Source organism: Thamnophis elegans, chromosome 14, assembly GCF_009769535.1.
Source record: "Thamnophis elegans isolate rThaEle1 chromosome 14, rThaEle1.pri, whole genome shotgun sequence".
NCBI classification, from domain to species: Eukaryota; Metazoa; Chordata; class Lepidosauria; order Squamata; family Colubridae; genus Thamnophis; species Thamnophis elegans.
In genome coordinates this window covers 36,530,212-36,550,210 of record NC_045554.1, presented here as the reverse complement: position 1 = coordinate 36,550,210, position 19,999 = coordinate 36,530,212, and the positions used below count along the sequence as shown (strand labels likewise).

The 19,999-nt window shown below is 46.9% G+C and overlaps 1 protein-coding gene across 1 annotated transcript; it reads left to right on the top strand.

Annotated features, from left to right (window-relative positions):
- Positions 1-15,824: 15,824 nt before the first annotated feature.
- NRN1L (neuritin 1 like) lies at positions 15,825-18,877 on the top strand. The gene is made up of 2 exons (XM_032231122.1): positions 15,825-16,087; positions 18,592-18,877. The coding sequence occupies exons 1-2, from the start codon at positions 15,825-15,827 to the stop codon at positions 18,875-18,877; spliced, it is 549 nt and encodes a 182-aa protein (XP_032087013.1).
- Positions 18,878-19,999: the final 1,122 nt, after the last annotated feature.

Genomic DNA, 19,999 nt, shown 5'->3' with positions numbered 1-19,999 from the left:
GGACAAACAATTTCTAACATAAAGACAATACATCATTATTAAAAACACAACAGTCACACATAGTAGCATATACCCTGTTTCCCCGAAAAGTAGCATATGCCCTGTTTCCCCGAAAATAAGACCTTCCTGGATAATAATCCCAATCGGGCTTTCGAGTGCATGCGCTAAAATAAGCCCTCCTAAAATAAGCCCTCCTCCAAAAATAAACCCTCTCCAAAAATATTGCAACACAGCAGCAGCCATGAAATGACCATGCTCGCCACTTCCTGCACCTCAAAAATAATAAGACCCTAAAAATAAGGCCAAGTACTTATTTTGGGGGTCAAAAGAAAATAAGACCCTGTCTTATTTCCAGGGAAACACGGTAGATTAGATGAGGCTTGGTGTGTGTGTCTCCCCCCCCCTGCACAGCACCTTGTAAATCCCCTCTGATCTCATCTGCCCATGAAAACATCTGCTAAAGAGGTTAAGTCCTTGTCAGAGGCAAACACATCTGGGAAGGGGGAGGGGAGGGAGAGCGAGAACACCAAAACGCACCAGCTTGAGGAGATTTCGTAGCATGCATGTCTTCTCTTCTCCGAGAGGAGATCATGGCACGTACCATTAACATTGGGACAGAGGGGACCCACGCGGCTATGCCTATTTTTCTAGGTCCACCTGCAGAGTTACCGCTGGAGCGATAAACTGGGATGACGCTGGGAGCCCTTTAAGGATTAAAGAAGAGCAGTGTTTCCTTGCCAGCTGGCTTCCTATCAGGCTGGGGGCTTGAACTGCATTTCTAAGGCTGGGCTGTGTTGACTCTCTCCTGAGAAAAGCAGAATAGGGGTGGGATGGGGAGGCTAAGCCTTGAAGAGGCCCCTCTTTCTTTGGTGGTGGAAGATTGGCAAGAGCAATGAAAGGGCTAATTGTTGCCCAACACGGATCCTTTCCGATTGGGCTACCCTCCTGGCCATTCCCTGCCCCCACACACCATTCAGCCCTTTAGGAATTCATTTTGCCTTCCAAAGGGATCCAATATCTGCAAATATCTTGCAGGCACTCCCAACAAAGATTGGGTGGACAAGTGGAATAATAATCCTGAGCAGCGGTCACCAACTGGTGGTCCGTAGACCTCTGGTGGTCCATGAGAAAATGTTGGCACTCTGCAGAAAGATTATTTGCATTTTTAATATTGCATTAAATCAGGGGTCCTCAGGACTACGGCCCCTGGGATGGATACGTGCAATGAACGCTTGTGTTGCTGCAGAGAGCCTCCCCCTTCTGGGTCTTTTTGTGTGGGTCGGGGGGGGGCAGAAATTCCAACTTGGGGTCTGCTTCAGTCTCCTGGTGCGGGGCTTTGGGCGAAGGCTGGAGGGAAGTGCCACTGGTAGAGAAGAGCTGGAGGGCCTCGTTCCAGTGGGACTGCATCATGGCCTGGAACTGGCTGACTATCTCAGCCCGCTGGTACTTGGCCTTGCACTCACACGGGTCTTCCTCTGCTTGGAAAGCCTATGCTCATAGTCCTCAATGAGGTGTTTCTGCTGAGCCTCCTTCTCATGATATGTCCAATTTGAACTGAGGCAGCTGTACAGCCAACTCTTTCTCGTGGTGGCTGCTTAGCTCCAACAACTGCTTTCTGTTGGGGCCCTAAGGAGCCCGAGCGGGGAAAGTGAGCAGTGGCTGGGAGGGGAGGGGTGAGTAGAGGCCGGTGAGGTGCCCCTCGACAAGAGTGACATTGAATTGGCCACGCCCACCCAGTCACATGACCACCTGGCCACGCCCACCCAGCTGGTCATTAGGCAGATCATATTAGTGGTCCATGGGATTTAAAATTATGAATTTAGTGGTCCCCAAGGTCCGAAAGATTGGTGACCCCCGATCCTGAGGATGGCTGCACAAGATGGGTCCCAAACTGTTTTGGAGAAATCTGGGGATTTCCCGACTCATTCTACATGTTCTCAAGGGAATTCTGGGACTTGTAGTGCTCTCGTTGTGAAGTTGCCAAGGTGGAGAAAAACTACTCTAAGCCATTAAACAGGGGCTCTGGATTTATCTTGCTGTGTAAACCCAACCATGCTAGCCTGCTGGTTATAAGGTTTACAGTGGTGGAAACCAGAGGTGGGTTCCTACCAGTTCGCACCTATTTGGTAGAACCGATTCATCAAATCTACCGAACCGGTTAGAAGAGGTTCCACCAGTGGACCCGGAAAACAGGCCACACCTACAGAAGAGGTTCCCAGATTTTTTGAAACTCACCACTGGTCCTTGGATATGATTATTCTACACTATCATGCTCCTATTTATAAAACTCAGTGCCTCTGTGAAAGGTGAGGATGACTACTGCATTTGTGGTGCAATCAGAACATTGCGTGTGTTGAAGTTGTTTTAACGCAAACCAAAGATGCCTTTTAAAAAACAAGTTTACATCATATTCTTATGCAGGCCAGTGCTGTGTGTGAGGTAATTTAAGGTGGTTCTGACAAGTGTCGTCGGCATCTTCATATCCGGTCACATGGGCAGCAAGCCACTCCCACAAAGGAGGCCACACCCACAGAATAGGTTCCAACAATTTTTGAAACCCACCACTGGTGGAAACCCAGGCTCCCATTGTCATTAACCATGGAACTTGTGGTGCTTTGAGCCAGTCATTGACTTCCCCTATAGCCTGTAGCCCAGCTATTCTAGTTTGGAAAGTAGAATCTAATGTTTAATCATGTGAACCACCCAACTATGTCTTATTAGCTATAATGGTGCCTGGGTGTTGCTAGAAAAATCACTGCAGAGGTTCCCATGCAATAACCCATAATAAGGTTTGTGGCTTAGTATGCCAGTTGGGATGGCATACTAAGCCACAAACCTTATTATTAGCCACAAACTGGGAGAAATATCAGCAACCTCAGATATGCAGATGATGCCACTCTGATGGCAGAAAGTGAAGAGGAACTAAAGAGCCCCTTGATGCAGGTGAAGGAGGAGAGTGCAAAAGTTGGCTTGAAACTCAACCTTAAGAAAACTAAGATCATAGCATCCAATCCTCTCAATTCCTGACAAATAGATGGGGAAGAAATGGAGGTAGTGACAGATTTTATTTTCCTGGGCTCCAAGATCAACACAGTTGGGGACTGAGTCAAGAAATCAAAAGAGGCTTGCTCCTGGGGAGGAAAGCTATGGCAAATCTAGACAGCAGACTAAAAAGCAGAGATATCACCCTGCCAACAAAAGTGTGAATAGTCAAGGCTCTGGTTTCTCCAGTTGCAATGGATGGCTGTGAAGGTTGGACCATAAGGAAGGCTGAGGGCCAAAGAATGGAGGCCTTTGAACTATGGTGCTGGAGAAGACTCCTGCGAGTCCCTCGGACTGCAAGGCGATCCAACTGGTCAGTCCTAGAGGAGATCAACGCTGACTGCTCTTTAGAAGGCCAAATCCTGAAGAGGAAACTCAAATACTTTGGCCTCCTAATGAGAAGGAAGGACTCACTGGAGAAGAGCCTCATGCTGGGAACGATGGAGGGCAAAAGAAGAAGGGGACAAAAGAGAATGAGGTGGCTGGATGGAGTCACTGAGCTTAAAATGGACTCCAGAGGATGGTAGAGGACAGGAAGGCCTGTAGGAACATTGTCCATGGGGTCGCGATGGGTCAGACACAACTTCGCAACTAACAACAACAAATGCCAGTTGAGCTCAGCTGCTTGTGATTGCCTAAAAACCAGGATTAAGCCACAATTTAGGCTGATCTGGAACGGAGGTACTTGCAGCCGTCATAAATATGAACCAGTTGCCAAGCCTTTGAATTTTGATCAGGTGTTCTTCATGGAGATGCTGCAAAGGACCTAACTGTGAAAAAACGCCCACAAGTCCTTTTTTTTCTGAGTGCTGTTGTAACTTTGAACGGGCACTAAATGAATTGTTGTAAATCGAGGACTGCATGGACTTGTATTGGCTTCCTGCAGTTTATAGCCCCCCACACCACACCACCAAACTCTTACTCAAGCACCCCCACCCGCAGCTGGAGACCCCAACTTAGCCGCTTGGCCCCTTCTCCGACCATTTCCCGCACAGCCCCCCCCCCCCCAAAAAACAAGCGCTCCCACGTGGTGAGCGCCCAACTTCCCAAAGGACCGAAAGGATTCCGGGATTCCGTCCGCCCGAGGCTCCCAGCGGCAGGGCGGGGCAGAGCCGGGGGCGGAGCGCAGCGGCCGCCCGGAGCCACCGCTCGGCGTTTCTGCAGCCCGATTCCCTCCAGAGCGGGCGGCGGCAGAGGCACCATGGGCTGCGGGGCGTCGCTGGGCGCCTGGGCGCTGCTGCTGTTCACCTTGCATTTGGGTACGTCTGAATCCCGCGGATGGGAGCTGGGGGGGCGGGGAAGAGATCAGACCTGGACCGGGACGGGGGAAGGGGAAGGGGAAAGAGGGAGGGGGAGGGGAAGGGGAGAGGGAGGGGAAGAGGGAGAGAGACAGAGAAAGGGAGAGGGAGAAAGAGAGGGAAAGGGAAAGGGGGGAGGGAGAGGGGAAAAGAAAGGGAAAGGGGAAGGGAGAGGGAGAAAAAAGGGAAAGGGGAGAGGGAGAAAGGAAGGGGAAGGGGAGAGGGAAAAGGGAGAGGGAGAAAGAAAGGGAAAAGGGAGAGGGAGAAAGAAAGGGGAGAGGGAGAGGGGGAGGGAGAAAGAAAGGGAGAGGGAGAGAGAGAAAGGGAGAGAGAGGGGAAGAGAGAAAGGGGACAGGGGACGAGGACCGGGAAGGGGGAAGGGGAAGGGGAAAGAGGGAGGGGGGAAGGGGAGAGGGAGGGGAAGAGGGAGAGAGACAGAGAAAGGGAGAGGGAGAAAGAGAGGGAGAGGGAAAGGGGGGGAGGGAGAGGGGAAAAGAAAGGGAAAGGGGAAGGGAGAGGGAGAAAAAAGGGAAAGGGGAGAGGGAGAAAGGAAGGGGAAGGGGAGAGGGAAAAGGGAGAGGGAGAAAGAAAGGGAAAAGGGAGAGGGAGAAAGAAAGGGGAGAGGGAGAGGGGGAGGGAGAAAGAAAGGGAGAGGGAGAGAGAGAGAAAGGGAGAGAGAGGGGAAGAGAGAAAGGGGACAGGGGACGAGGACCGGGAAGGGGGATGGGGAAGGGGAAAGAGGGAGGGGGGAAGGGGAGAGGGAGGGGAAGAGGGAGAGAGACAGAGAAAGGGAGAGGGAGAAAGAGAGAGAGAGGGAAAGGGGGGGAGGGAGAGGGGAAAAGAAAGGGAAAGGAAAGGGGAAGGGAGAGGGAGAAAAAAAGGGAAAGGGGAGAGGGAGAAAAAAAGGGGAAAGGGGAGAGGGAGAAAGGAAGGGGAAGGGAGAGGGAGAAAAAAAGGGAAAGGGGAGAGGGAGAAAAAAAGGGAAAGGGGAGAGGGAGAAAAAAAGGGAAAGGGGAGAGGGAGAAAGGAAGGGAAAGGGGAGAGGGAGAAAAAAAGGGAAAGGGGAGAGGGAGAAAAAAAGGGAAAGGGGAGAGGGAGAAAGGAAGGGGAAGGGGAGAGGGAAAAGGGAGAGGGAGAAAGAAAGGGAAAGGGGAGAGGGAGAAAGAAAGGGGAGAGGGAGAGGGGGAGGGAGAAAGAAAGGGAGAGGGAGAGAGAGAAAGGGAGAGAGAGGGGAAGAGAGAAAAGGGGCAGGGGACGAGGACCGGGAAGGGGGATGGGGAAGGGGAAAGAGGGAGGGGGGAAGGGGAGAGGGAGGGGAAGAGGGAGAGAGACAGAGAAAGGGAGAGGGAGAAAGAGAGAGAGAGGGAAAGGGGGGGAGGGAGAGGGGGAAAAGAAAGGGAAAGGAAAGGGGAAGGGAGAGGGAGAAAAAAAGGGAAAGGGGAGAGGGAGAAAAAAAGGGAAAGGGGAGAGGGAGAAAGGAAGGGGAAGGGGAGAGGGAGAAAAAAAGGGAAAGGGGAGAGGGAGAAAAAAAGGGAAAGGGGAGAGGGAGAAAAAAAGGGAAAGGGGAGAGGGAGAAAAAAAGGGAAAGGGGAGAGGGAGAAAGGAAGGGAAAGGGGAGAGGGAGAAAAAAAGGGAAAGGGGAGAGGGAGAAAAAAAGGGAAAGGGGAGAGGGAAAAGGGAGAGGGAGAAAGAAAGGGAAAAGGGAGAGGGAGAAAGAAAGGGGAGAGGGAGAGGGGGAGGGAGAAAGAAAGGGAGAGGGAGAGAGAGAAAGGGAGAGAGAGGGGAAGAGAGAAAAGGGGCAGGGGACGAGGACCGGGAAGGGGGATGGGGAAGGGGAAAGAGGGAGGGGGGAAGGGGAGAGGGAGGGGAAGAGGGAGAGAGACAGAGAAAGGGAGAGGGAGAAAGAGAGGGAGAGGGAAAGGGGGGGAGGGAGAGGGGAAAAGAAAGGGAAAGGAAAGGGGAAGGGAGAGGGAGAAAAAAAGGGAAAGGGGAGAGGGAGAAAAAAAGGGAAAGGGGAGAGGGAGAAAGGAAGGGGAAGGGAGAGGGAGAAAAAAAGGGAAAGGGGAGAGGGAGAAAAAAAGGGAAAGGGGAGAGGGAGAAAAAAAGGGAAAGGGGAGAGGGAGAAAGGAAGGGAAAGGGGAGAGGGAGAAAAAAAGGGAAAGGGGAGAGGGAGAAAGGAAGGGGAAGGGGAGAGGGAGAAAGGAAGGGGAAGGGGAGAGGGAAAAGGGAGAGGGAGAAAGAAAGGGAAAGGGGAGAGGGAGAAAGAAAGGGGAGAGGGAGAGGGGGAGGGAGAAAGAAAGGGAGAGGGAGAGAGAGAAAGGGAGAGAGAGGGGAAGAGAGAAAAGGGGCAGGGGACGAGGACCGGGAAGGGGGGAAGAAGGGAGGGGAGGAGAAGGGAAAGGACCGGGACCGGGAGGCGATCTTGTCTCCGCGGGACGGCAGCCAGCGCGCAAAGCGGAGTTCCGAAGAGCCGCAAGGCTGCCCGGTTCAAAGCAACCGGCGGGGCATCCATCCCAGGACTCGCACGTGGGGACGGCTGAGGTCCTCGTTCTTTGCCGGCTGGAGGCTTAACGGGCTGCTTGCGGCGCCCCCTGAATTGCAACCTCTGCTGGAAGCAGCTTCTCTTTCCCTGCACCGGGTGGGCCGAGGGATTCATGCGTGGGGAAGGTGGCCGGGTCGACCCAGCCAAACCGGGGCTGTGCAAGGGTGAGCGGGCGGTGAGAAAAGGGGCGCTCGTAGGAAGCCGCAGGCGGCCCCCGAGCAGAGCTGGACCCCCGGCGAGGGGGGGGGGGTTCCGAGGGCGTTGAAGCCCCCGCTTCCTCCCCAGGAGGCCCCTGGCAAGTGCCGCCTGTGGATGATGGGGCTTGGAACTCTGCACGTCTGGAAGACCCAGCGGGCGGGGAAAGGGGTCGGGGCTTTCAGCGTGTCTCTCTCCGTCCGTCTGAACCGTCAGAGTTTCGGGAGTGTTTTTCCCCCCTTGGCTGGAAGTTGCAACTGTCGGCAAGACTGAGGTTTAAAGCAACGGCTTCTTCCTTCTTTCCTTCCTTCTTTCTTTTTTTCTTTCTTTTTTCCTTCTTTCTTCCACCCTTCCACCCTTCCTCTTTCTTACTTTCTTCCATCCTTCCTTCCTCTTCCTTCCTTCCTTCCTTCCCTCCTTCCTTCCTTCCCTCCTTCTTTCCTTCCTTCCTTCCCTGCCGTTACAGAATTTTCTCCCCTCTCTCCAATGACTTTTCCTTGCTTTTTGGCAAGTCAACCTTTTCACCGTTCCAAAGATCCTGTAAGTTGAGGCAAGACACCCTTCTGCTGACTTTTCAAAACTCCTTCCCCAACTGAATCGGGGAGCCCTCCAGGGTGTAGAGGCTGGATCGACCGCACCCCTAACTGGGTCTAGTGGCACCGGCTGCCTTCTTCTTGCTGAAAATTAGAAGCTGTTTGTTTTGGCCCCTAATTTGCCTCTGTCTCTCTCTGTCTGTCTCTCTGTCTTTCTTTCTCTGTCTTTCTCTCTCACTTTCTCTCTCTCTCTCTCTCTGTCTTTCTGTCTCTCTCTCTCTTTCTCTCTGTCTGTCTGTCTTTCTCTCTCACACACTTTCTCTCTCTCTGTCTTTCTCTCTCTGTGTCTTTGTCTCTCTGTCTCTGTCTCTCTGTCTCTGTCTCTGTCTCTCTCTGTCTCTCTCTGTCTCTTTGTCTCTGTCTTTCTCTCTCTGTCTGTCTCTGTCTGTCTCTGTCTCTCTCTGTCTGTCTGTCTCTGTCTCTGTCTCTCTCTGTCTCTCTCTCTGTCTGTCTCTGACTCTCTCTGTCTGTCTGTCTCTCTCTGTCCGTCTCTCTCTCTCTCTCTGTGTCTCTCTCTGTCTCTGTCTTTCTGTCTCTCTCTCTGTCTCTTTGTCTCTCTGTCTCTGTCTCTGTCTTCCTCTCTGTCTCTCTCTGTCTCTCTGTCTCTGTCTCTCTGTCTCTCTCTGTCTCTCTGTCTCTCTCTCTCTCTCTCTCTCTCTCTGGATGTTGCTTGCCAGTGGAAGAAGGAACCTCAACATGTCCTCTTCACAAACTCCTGCTCCTGTCTTTCCTTCTTAACACACACACACACACCCGCTTCCTCTTACCCCTTGCAAAACACCCGCTTGATGCTTCCCACAGATGCTCTATTGGCTGTAGTCAGTCTCCTTCCCTACCCCACCCTCTTCACCCCCCCAATATCTGAGGGAAGGGATGCTCAAGATAAGGAGATTGTTTTTCCCCCACCCCACGCGCATTTTAAAAGCAAATGAGTTTTGTGCTAAAAGCTTGATGTGGCTCAGAAAAGCTGGTTGCCTTTTAATAAAATGCATTACTGTCGTCTGAGAATGTCCTGAAGACTTCACAAAGATTCTCCCTTTGGGTCCAATCCTCTGCAGGATCCTTAAAAAAAACAACAGATTCCGTGAATTTTTCCTCCTGCTGATGTTGGGGATGGCTCTTATCCAGCTGGGGGGATTTAGGTTCAGGGGATGGGATGTGAGGTTGCTCTTCTCCTTAATTCAGGGAAGGATGGGATGGCAGGAGGAGGAGGATTTCTTGCTTTTGAAAACAACATTATGCTTGATGTTATTATTACATTTTTACTAGAAGATATGCTAAGAGGGAAAAAATGAACAGGATTGTTATGTTCAGTTGTTTAATATACTTTAATTCTAAGATTAGAGAATTAATATCAATGTCAATGATGTTGTAAAAATTTTTTTGCATATTAAGTTTTTTATTTTTCCATTTTCATAACATATAATCACATGTATACTATTACATAGCCAACATCATATTGTATTATTAAATGTTTACATCAATTCACCTTACCATCAACTCCTCAAAACAATTATTGGCTCTTCTGCTCTCCACGCACCCTATTTGTGCCTTATCTATCACTTTCTTCTCCCTCTCTCTTCTCCCTCCCTCCCTCCTTTCTTCCCTCCGTCATCCTTTTCTTCTCTACTTCCCCTTCCTCTCTCCTCCTCCTCTCCCCCCTTTCCACTCCTCCTTTCTCTCCTCCTCTTCCCCCCTCCTCTCTCCTATCCCTCTCTTTTTCCCTTACCTCTCTCCTCTATGTCACACTCTTCATTTCATTCACTTGGTATATTTCAGCTTCTGAACAAGCTCCATTTTATGTTGATGGTATTTATCATTCCTTTTCAATATACATATTTCATTTTAACGTATATCTTCTTCCTTCTTTTTTTTTGATAAATAGAACAAAAAAGTATACATATATAGTCATTGTGCTTTTAACACACACACACACACACCTAGTTTTGACCGAGATGTAGACCTGGTTACAATTCCCCACTATTCTCATCAATGTATTTATATAATTATACATCCTTACACGCCCCCAATTTGTGATTCTGTCTTTAAATCTCATTAGTTTCCCATGTTGTAAATCTTGATGGTTATCACATAGAGATATTTGTACCCAGACGACACACTGTTTAAGGAAAGAGGGAAGGTTCATATTTTTAAAAAAGTAAATAAAAACTTTTTAATTAAAAAAAAAGAAAAAGAAAAGAGGCTGAGGCAGGACAAGGCTTCGGGTGAGGTGCTGGGTCAGATTCTGCTTGCCTCTGTATGGGGAAAAGGATGGCAGGAGAAATGTCAGAGAAAGGTTGCTATAGTTATATTTCAGATAAAACTTTTTCCCTTCTCTGGAGGGTGAGAAATGTGTCTAAATGGCAATTGGTCTGTGTAATACATTAGAGATTGACAGAACTACTTGTCTGCTGATACAGTAGTCCTCAAGATACAACAGTTTGCTGAGTGACCTTTCAAAGTTAATGATGGCACTGGGGAAAAAAGTTACTTGTGACCATTTTTTACACAACCGTTGCAGCATTCCTATGGTCTCTGATCAAAATTCAGATGCTTGGCAACTGATTCATATGTACGGCAGCTGCAGAGTCCTCTGTGTGTGTGTGTGTGTGTGTGTGAGAGAGAGACAGACAGACAGACAGACAGACAGACAGACAGACAGACAGACATAAACAGCTTTTGTGGCCTTCCAACCAGCAAGGTCAGATTCACTTAACAGCCATGTTCCTAGCTCAACAACCGCAATGATTCAATTAACAACTGTGGCTTAGAAAAGTTGTGAAACGGGGCAAAACTCACTTAACCAATGTCTCACTTAGCAACATAAATTGTGGTTGTAAGTCAAGGACTACCTGTACAGCCAGTGTTGGGTGTTGCTGGAGGGCCACAGGTTTCCCAACTCCAGCTGGTACTTTTTAATCTATCCTTATCCATTGTGTTGTCTCCAATGTCCTTACAACCATCCTCATCACCGGTCTAGAAAGGGAGTGATTTGCACAGATGTCCCAAAGTTGTGTATGTGTTTCACCAAGCCCTCCATTTTCCTCTTTTACTCATGGAGAAAAATACAAGCTGAATGCTAAATAAAGTGGGTGAGGAGAAGAGGCCAAGATTGTACCTTTTGGTAAGGAAACTGCAGGTATCCCAAGGTACATGATATTATTACCTTCTGTGGTACCCAGAAGAAACCCTTTTATTTTTCTGCTCTATTTCTATTTATTTCTACTTATTTTTCTGCTCTTTTAATAAGCTTCTTCTGCTTTACATTTTCTGGCCTCAGTTGAACTGGGTTTCCTTTTTGTCTTTCAATTATTATTAGAAGTAGTACGGCATCATCAGAACATGACCGGCAATATTAAGATAAAATTAGCAATCGGTTAGATTGAAAATGTTTAATTTCCTGTTCCATTCAAAGTATTTTTTTTAATCCCAAGGTGGGAAGGAACACCCAAGCCGTGTTGTTTTCCCATATGGAAACGTCTCTTATTTTTCCCCTGTCTTATTAAAAATCTGTTAAGAAAATTTTTAAAAACCCACGAATGAGCTCTTTAGAATCCTGATCAAGCCATTTTTCTGAAAGCCCTTATGGAATTGTAATTTCCTTCCTGTCTTGGTTTTGGGGGAAACTCATCCTTGCTTGTTTAATATCAGAGAAGATGCTCAAATCCTAATGGGTTGAAAAAAGCCTGCATTGGAATAAAGAGTCTGCCTTGCCTATGATTTGATGATAGAATTAGCATAATTAATCCTAATGCTTCTTATCTGATGCTATTGGTGGACTCAGAGTTGTGCATATCTGTGTCTGTGTGTGGGTGTGTATTTAAATTCTATCAATTTAAATAAGACATAAGGCTGGGTGATTGGCATTTCCTAGGGATCTGAATACAAAATGCCATGTGTTTCCCTCCAGTTTTCTCCAACCCGCTGTCTTCCAAATGATCTTGAAAACTCTTGCATTGCCAGTGATTAGGATGGGTTTGTTAAACAGCATATGGAAAAAGGCCTTCTTAGGGAAAGATTGGTATAGTATGGTCCAGATAAAAACTTTTCTCTGGTGAGAAATATATCCAAATGGCAGTTTTGTATTGTTGTTGTTAGCTGTGAAGTCATGTCTGACCCATCACAACCCCATGGGCAACGTTCCTCCAGGCCTTCCTGTCCTCTACCATCCTCAGGTGTCCATTTAAGCTCACACCGACTGCTTCGGTGACTCCATCCAGCCACTTCATTCTCTGCCGTCCCCTTCTTCTTTTGCCCTCAATCGTTCCCAGCATCAGGCTCTTCTCCAGGGAGTCCTTCCTCCTTCTCATTAGGTGGCCAACGTCTTTGAGTTTCCTCTTCAGGATCTGGCCTTCTAAAGAGCAGTCAGGGTTGATCTCCTCTAGGACTGACCGGTTGGATCGCCTTGCAGTTTATATACATTTTGAACTTCCAGATTCCATGCAAAAGATTGCAACGGTGAACTCTCTGCCTACAGGCTTGCAAGATCCAACATAATAATGTGTTGTAAGTTCACCTACAGCACATGTATATTTACTTATTTAAATATATGTGTGTTCAATTTTGATTATATGGTTTGTTGTTGGCTTGACACTTTTAGGTACAAACTAGCACAGGGTTCTATAGCTAATTAATAGAAACGGTGATTTCAGTATGCACCAGTGGTGGGTTCCGGATCCTGGTGCAACTGGTATGATGCAATGGGGCTCGGCATCCACCACATGAATGTGTGCAGCACACGTACACATGCGCGGAGTGTGCCCATGCGTCCTTATCTCCTGCGACGCCTCCGCAACACTCCAGCTGCTCGCCGAAGCATCGCGCAGGTGCCGTATGCTCCGTGCATGTGTGCGGAAGCGCCAAAGAGCTCAAATACAGGTAAGGAGGGCGGGCGGGCAGGCCCTCCAGAACCCCGTACCGGAACGGTAGCCAGTGCTCCCGGTACGCACCGGTACACCCGTACCAGAGTGTACCGCTTGTAACCCACCACTGGTATGTACCCTTTTAAGAAGAGATTGGACATTTGTCTAAAATGGTATAGTTTCCTGCTTGAGCAGAAGGGTTAGACTAGAAGACCTCTAAGGTCCCTTCCAACTCTGTTATTCTTTATTCTGTATACGCATTGATAACAGGGACAGAATTGAAGTTACTTTGATTGACAAAGGCCTTTGGTGTTTTTTTTGTTTTTGTAATCACTGAGGCCCTAAGACAGTAAGTCTGTTATTTCCTAAATATACAGCTAACTCAGCCATGTATCTCCAACAGCTATTTGATGCGGTACTTATTGATATAGTATTAGACTTTTACAGGTAGTCCTTGACTTACTACAGCTCATTTAGTGACCATTGAAAGCTGCAATGGCACTGAAAGAAGTGACTTATGACCATTTTCGCACACTTATGACTGTGGCAGCATCCCCATGGCCACATGATTTACATTCAGATGATTGACTCCTGACTCACATTTATGATGATTGGAGAGTTGTCTGGTCCGCTTTTGCGACCTTCTGACAAGCAGAGTCAGCAAGGGAACCAGATTCACTTAACAACTGGGTTATACATTTAAGAACTGCTTAACCACTGGGGTAAGAAAGGTCATAAAAGGGGCCAAAATTCACTTAGCATGTGTCTCACTTAACAACATAAATTTGGGGGACAATTGTCATCATGCATTGAGTATTACCTCTTTAAGATAAGATACGCGGTTTATCTTTCTGAGTCCTCAAGAGATGGTCATAGTTTGCCATGCAAGACAGCTACCTCAATTCAATTTGGGGCGGTCTTAACTCTGCATTCTAATTAAGTCCTTATTACATTCAGTCTTGTTATCTAAACAGAAATGTGCTTTGTGGGGGGGGGGGAATGCTAAAGGTAGCTCAGTGGCTAAGATACCGATACCACTCACTATGGATTCGAACCGCCGAACTGCTGACCTTCCTGATCAACAAGAAGGTCAGCAGTTTGGCGGTTCGAATCCATAGTGCCGCATAACGGAGGGAGTGCCCGTTACTTGTCCCAGCTTCTGCCAACCTAGCAATGCAAAAGTATGTAAAAATGCAAGTAAAAAAAATAGGAACCATCTTTGGTGGGAAGGGAACAGTGTTCCGTGCACCTTTGGTGTTTAATTATGCTGGTCACATGGCCACGAAGATGTCTTCAGACAGCGCTGGCCCTTTGGCTTTGTAACGGAGATGAGCATCGCCCCCTAGAGTCAGGAACGACTAGCACATATGTGCGAGGGGAAGCTTTACCTTTACCTTTACCTTAGGGAATGCTAGCCAGCTGCTTTATGTACAGGCATATCCTTGTCTGAAAGTGGGTGCTTTCCCTCTCTCTGAAGTCTTTTGTTGAGGGTGTATTTCAGTGATGGGACAGGTTCAAAGCAACAAAAGAAATGAATTCAGCCCAGAATGTTGGGTAGCCTACTTTAGTAAAAATTTCCACATAAGGTTAAACCACATTGCAATTAGGGCATCGTGCAATCTCAGTTTTGATCATTTGAATATCAGGCTTTGTATGATGCATGAATTTGGGAATTCAGATTCCTCCTGGGTAGTTTTAACTTTCTTGTTGAAAAGTTGTCCTTGGTATTTAAGCTCAAAGGCAGTCTCCCAGAGCTTTCTAGGAGCTGTCCAGAGTTCTGAAGTCCTAGTTTTCTTTGTCTTTTAAAATCACCGTCTTGGATTCTAGCTTTTAGTGTCTTGGATAACAGAAGTCCTGGTGAATGCTTGCTTATACCCAGCTGAGTCACTAAGGGTTTTTACACATCAAACCTTTTTTAAAATGCCCTTTGAGTTAATTTTGACTTCTAATGACTGACTGAACTAGTCCTTGCCAGTTTTCTTGGCAACTTCTCAGAAGGTTTAGGTTTAGGTTTATTAGATTTATATGAAGTGGCTTGCCCTAATGCCATTGCCTACTTTGTAGGACTGAGAGCGAGTGACTGGCCCAAAGTAACTTAGCTGGCTTTGTACCTCTAGCAGGACTAAAACTCACAGTCTCCTGGTTTCTAGCCTAGAACCTCAATTCCTACATCAAACTGGTTCTCCATATGTCAAAACCACCATCTTAAATTTTACACACCGTTAAATAAGCAACCCTATCAAACAGTCTTAGGGTGCTATTCTCGGTTGTTCAGAAATCAAACCCGGCTATATATGCAAAATATTTAAACTAAGGAAAGCCAGAATGTACAACTAATTGCTTCTTTTCTGGCCCCCTAAAATAACTTATTTTATCAGAATTGGATTGCCCCTTTACAAATGCTCTTCAGGAAATACAGAAAATTGCCTTATCATTTTTGGAATAATCATTACCATTATCCAATGCCTAAACATTTCAATAGAAAGAGGCCAGGGGTGAAACAAGCACCCTTTCGCTGGCTGGGGAATTCTGGGAGTTGAAGTCCGGACATCTTCAAGTTGCCAAGGTTGAGAAACACTGCTTTAGAATTCTTGAATAGCAATAGCTTTTGAAGCTATCCCGAAATATATATTTTAATTTTATGAGGTGTTTTGTCTCTAATTTTTCAACTTGCCACTCTGGCCTATAATGGCAAACACTGGCTCTGCTGGCTATTTGATGAATGCTGTCCTTTAAGACCTGATCCTCAGGGACGGGGTGGCTCAGTGACTAAGCTTGTTAATCAGAAAGGTCAGCAGTTTGAATCCCTAGCGCCGCGTAACGGAGTGAACTCCCATTACTTGTCCCAGCTTCTGCCAACCTAGCAATTTGAAAGCATGTAAAACTGCAAGTAGAAAAATAGGGACTACCTTTGGTGGGAAGGTAACAATGTTCTGTGTGCCTTCAGCATTTAGTCATGCTGGCCACATGACCATGGAGACGTCTTCGGCAGTGCTGGCCCTTTGGCTTTGAAACTGAGATGAGCACTGCCCCCTAGAGTTGGGAATGATTAGCACATATGTGCGAGCAGAACCTTTATCTTTATCCTCTAAGATAGGGGTCTCCAACCTTAGCAACTTTAAGATTGATGGACTTCAACTGTGGTGGACTTCAAGCCTGGTGGACTTCAATTCTGTGAGTTGAAGTTCTCTAGGCTTAAAGTTGCCAAGGTTGGAGACCCCTGCTCTAAGACACATTCCGGGAAAGTTTAACTATGATTCCATCACCCCATCCTGCATGCTTCCCAGGGATTATGGGAATTATAGTCCTACACAATTATCAAGTTGTGAGCTTGGGAAAGCTATTGAAGATAACACAGTCTGAATATCTCAATTTCAACTTCATTGCAGTGCTGGTGGGGCAGCCCGTGAATGCGGCTGGCTGGAAGTGCAACACCATCTATAAGGGGTTTGCAGAGTGCCTGGTTAGCCTTGGAGACAGCATGGCTCAAAATGTTCAGAAGGATATGGAGGATGACACCATCCAGGATCAAGAGGAGTTGAACACCATCTGTAGGTGAGTGCAGGTTCCTCATTTCAGGCACCCATCAGTAGTAAAGTTATTATGGAGCTGCCTCAAAAGCTTGCGAGAAGATTCCTCGAGCTATTCATCCATCTGAATTGGTATTGCTGACTTCAGCTTTCCCAAGTCTGATACTTCAGCACAGAACTTTAAAAATAGGAACACTGGTTTTGAGAAAGAGACCAAGAAAACCCCTTGTTTTTCCCAGTTAGGAACCCAAAGGTCATCCATACGTCTAAGGAAGGTAACACTGCCTTCCAAACATTGGACTTCAGGACCATCTGGGCCCTAGAACTGCAATGTTCAGTTTACCCACATCCACCTCTTAAAGATCAGGTGATAAGATTGGGTTAAAATATTGCCCAAATGAAGGTTTATTATTTGTTGAATAAGCCTTCAACAGTTTCATATGTTGCAAAGCCATTAACCATAGATTGCAAACTGCAAAGGATGATATGGTACAAACTAAGCAAATCATTTTGTGGCTAAACATGATTTGGGAATCCAGCCCAAAACTCTTTGCATAGTACTTAGTCAGCCAGGCAAAGTTAAGGAAACAATCTATCTACGGTATATATATAAATGGCTGTGTGCATGTATGTTCCAGCATAACTCTGGAATGCCTCGAGCAATTTCAACCAAACTTAGTATTCAGATGACTTACTCACTGGAAACAAATATTGTGGGGGTAAGACACCCCTAACACCTCTCGGGGGGGGGTGTTCTGTTAAGATACAGCCTGTTGTGCCTTAAAATGGCTTCTACTGTACTGCCCTACAATGGACTCTACTGTACAGTGCAGTGGAGTTGCCATGGTAACAGCTTCACAGTACTCCACAAGGAGGCTCCCTCTGGTAAGGGGGAAAAGCCAACATTATAAATTACGTTTGGTATTTTCCCCCTATCAATAAATACCCGGGCAATGCGGGGTTATCGGCTAGTAGCTAATAACATATATGCACCAGAACAGCCACTTCCAAGGAACTGTTGGATTATATTGCTCCCTGAATGTAGACATCGTTTCTTTGAGTTTTCATGTGACACGCTAAATCCCGTATGATCTGTCCCGGGTTCTGCATGGATTTACCTGAGGTTTGTTTTCCACCAGCAGCCCTACTGATAATTTTCATCTGATGCAAAATTGACTTAGATCTTGCTTCGGTAAATTTGAAGATTAAGATCCACCACTGAATTTCAAAGGTGGGAATGAGAGCCCTTTTGTGGCCTTTTGAAAGGTTTTAATAATGGCAGCAGGTAAGGCATTTGCAAATTGCTCTGGTGTTGACACACGTTGATAGACATCCTACAACCCTCCTCGTATAGGTGGTGTCAGGGAAGAGGTGTGTGCATTTGTAGGAGTTGCCTCTTCATAATTAGGATGATGAAAATCCTGAGCAAGCATAATACTTCATGTTCTCCCAATGCAGTTTTAATACATCCCTGAAGATCAGATCAGAACACTAGAATGAAATACAGGGAAATGCCCTGCAAACTGAATTTTAGATGTCTATGCTAGTCTAGAGCCACTTTGCACCACAGTTACAGTAATGCAAATGATTCTTCTTACTGGTGTTCCAGTGGTGGGTTTCAAAAATTGTTTGAACCTACTCTGTGGGTGTGGCCTCCTTTGTGGGAGTGGCTTGCCGCCCATGTGACCGGATATGAAGATGCCGATGACACTTGTCAGAACCACCTTCAATTACCTCACACACAGCACTGGCATGCATAAGAATATGATGTAAACTTGTTTTTTAAAAGGCATCTTTGGTTTGCGTTAAAACAACTTCAACACACGCAATGTTCTGATTGCACCACAAACGCAGGAGTCATCCTTACCTTTCACAGAGGCACTGAGTTTTATAAATAGGAGCATGATAGTGTAGAATAATCCTATCCAAGGACCAGTGGTGGGTTTCAAAAATTTTTGGAACCTCTTCTGTAGGTGTGGCCTGCTTTCCGGGTCCACTGGTGGAACCTCTTCTTACCGGTTTGGTAGATTTGATGAACCGATTCTACCGAATAGGTGCGAACTGGTAGGAACCCACTTCTGTGGTGTTCCCTTTGTGACCTTCACCAATGCTACTTTCTGATGCTTGTAGTCATGTAGCCAAGGCTGTTTCTAACACTAGCCCCTTTTTTGCGTGGGCGACCCCAAACTAAAATAGAAGGGAATGTTGTGTAACCATTGACCCATACAAATAGAATCATGCTCCCACTTTGTTCTCTATGGCTTCAGCATAAATTGAGCTTAAAAGAGCCGAGGTGGCGCAGTGGTTAGAGTGCAGTACTGCAGGCTACTTCAGCTGTCTGCTAGCTGCAGTTCAGCAGTTCAAATCTCACCAGCTCAAGGTTGACTCAGCTTTCCATCCTTGGTAAAATGAGGACCCAGATTGTTGACTCTGTAAACGGCTTAGACAGGGCTGTAAAAGCACTATGAAACAGTGTAGAAGTCTAAGTGCCATTGCTGTTAATCCTCACTGAGCCTTCTCTTCCTACAGGTCCTGGGATGACTTCCACATCTGTGCCACCAAGGTTTTGTCCAATTGCCCTGAAGAGGCAGCCAACATTTGGGAGTCCCTTCGGCAAGAGTCCCGAAAGATCCAGTTCCAAGGCAACCTACATAACCTCTGCAGCTCACGAGCCCAGCTGGCTGGTGATGGGAAGGCTTTACGTGTAGATGAGACCAACCAAGAGACCTTGCGGGGGGCAGCTTCCCTTCTCTGGCCCAGCCTCATGGGTAGATTGACTCTTGTAGCTCTCGTGGCTCTGGTACCCTTTGCTTAGTCTAGGAGCAGTGGAGAAGCCCATCCCTCCTCTCTTGTCCACCACAGTATGGATGGACTGGGGACCTTGTTCTGCTTCTCTCTAAGGAATATTGTCAAGGTTAGGGGTTGATGGCAATGCCTGGTATGCCCCGATTACAGGGCATCTGGTCTCTTATGTAGGAGGACAGGAGGTGATGGGGCTTGCCTGCCTGGAACCTGCCTAGGTCAAATCACATCAGGTGTATGTATTTAGTCCATTTATTCTCTCAACCTATGACTCAAGGCAGCACACAATCAAAACAACACTGTAATGTACATGTAATTAAATGCAATACAAATTACACTAGAGGCAATATAATAACTAAGCATAACTAACCTGGACAGGTCCAGAAGATCTCCTGACCCAATGTCTGGGGAGAAAACCTTACCAATGGTAGTGGGGCAAGTCATCTAGATCTTGGGGGAATACTATTCCATAGGGCAAGTGCAATAACAGTGAAGCAATGACATCCATCGGATGTCATTGCGTAAGTGATGGGAATTGGAGCATGCCAACTCTCTTCAATCTTACTGGAGATGCCAAAATAATCGGAGACGGGATCTCACAAAAATCCGGCTCTATCATGAAAAGCTTAAAAGTGATAACCAGCACCTTCAATTGTATCTAGAAGTTCACCAGCAACCAATACAGCTCACAAAGTGGGTGTGTTAGTTGAGAATATAAGCTACATTCATTACTGTGTCCACTGCTGCGTTAAGGACCAGTGGTAGCTTCTAAGTGATCTTCAAGAGTGGGTACCACGTGGGTTGCGTGGCAGAAATCCAGGCAGGAGGTAGCCAAGGCGTGGCCATGAATAGGGCCTCCCAATTCAGGATTAGTTGCAATTGTTGCACAAATGAACACACAAAAGAACCCCGAGCCATGGCTACTACCGCCTGCTCTCTAAGCAGGAGTTGTGAGTTTGAGAGGTTTCCCCAAATCATGCAGAAGAAGAGTTGGAAAAGTCTCAAAAAATCCATAGTCCCTTCATCCTACGAAGGTTGAACCTAAATCTGTTCCTCCCCATCCAAAACTCCCACAGAACTCCAGATACTGACCTGGAATCTAGGTGGCATGAAACACAACCTTTGAATGTGCTAA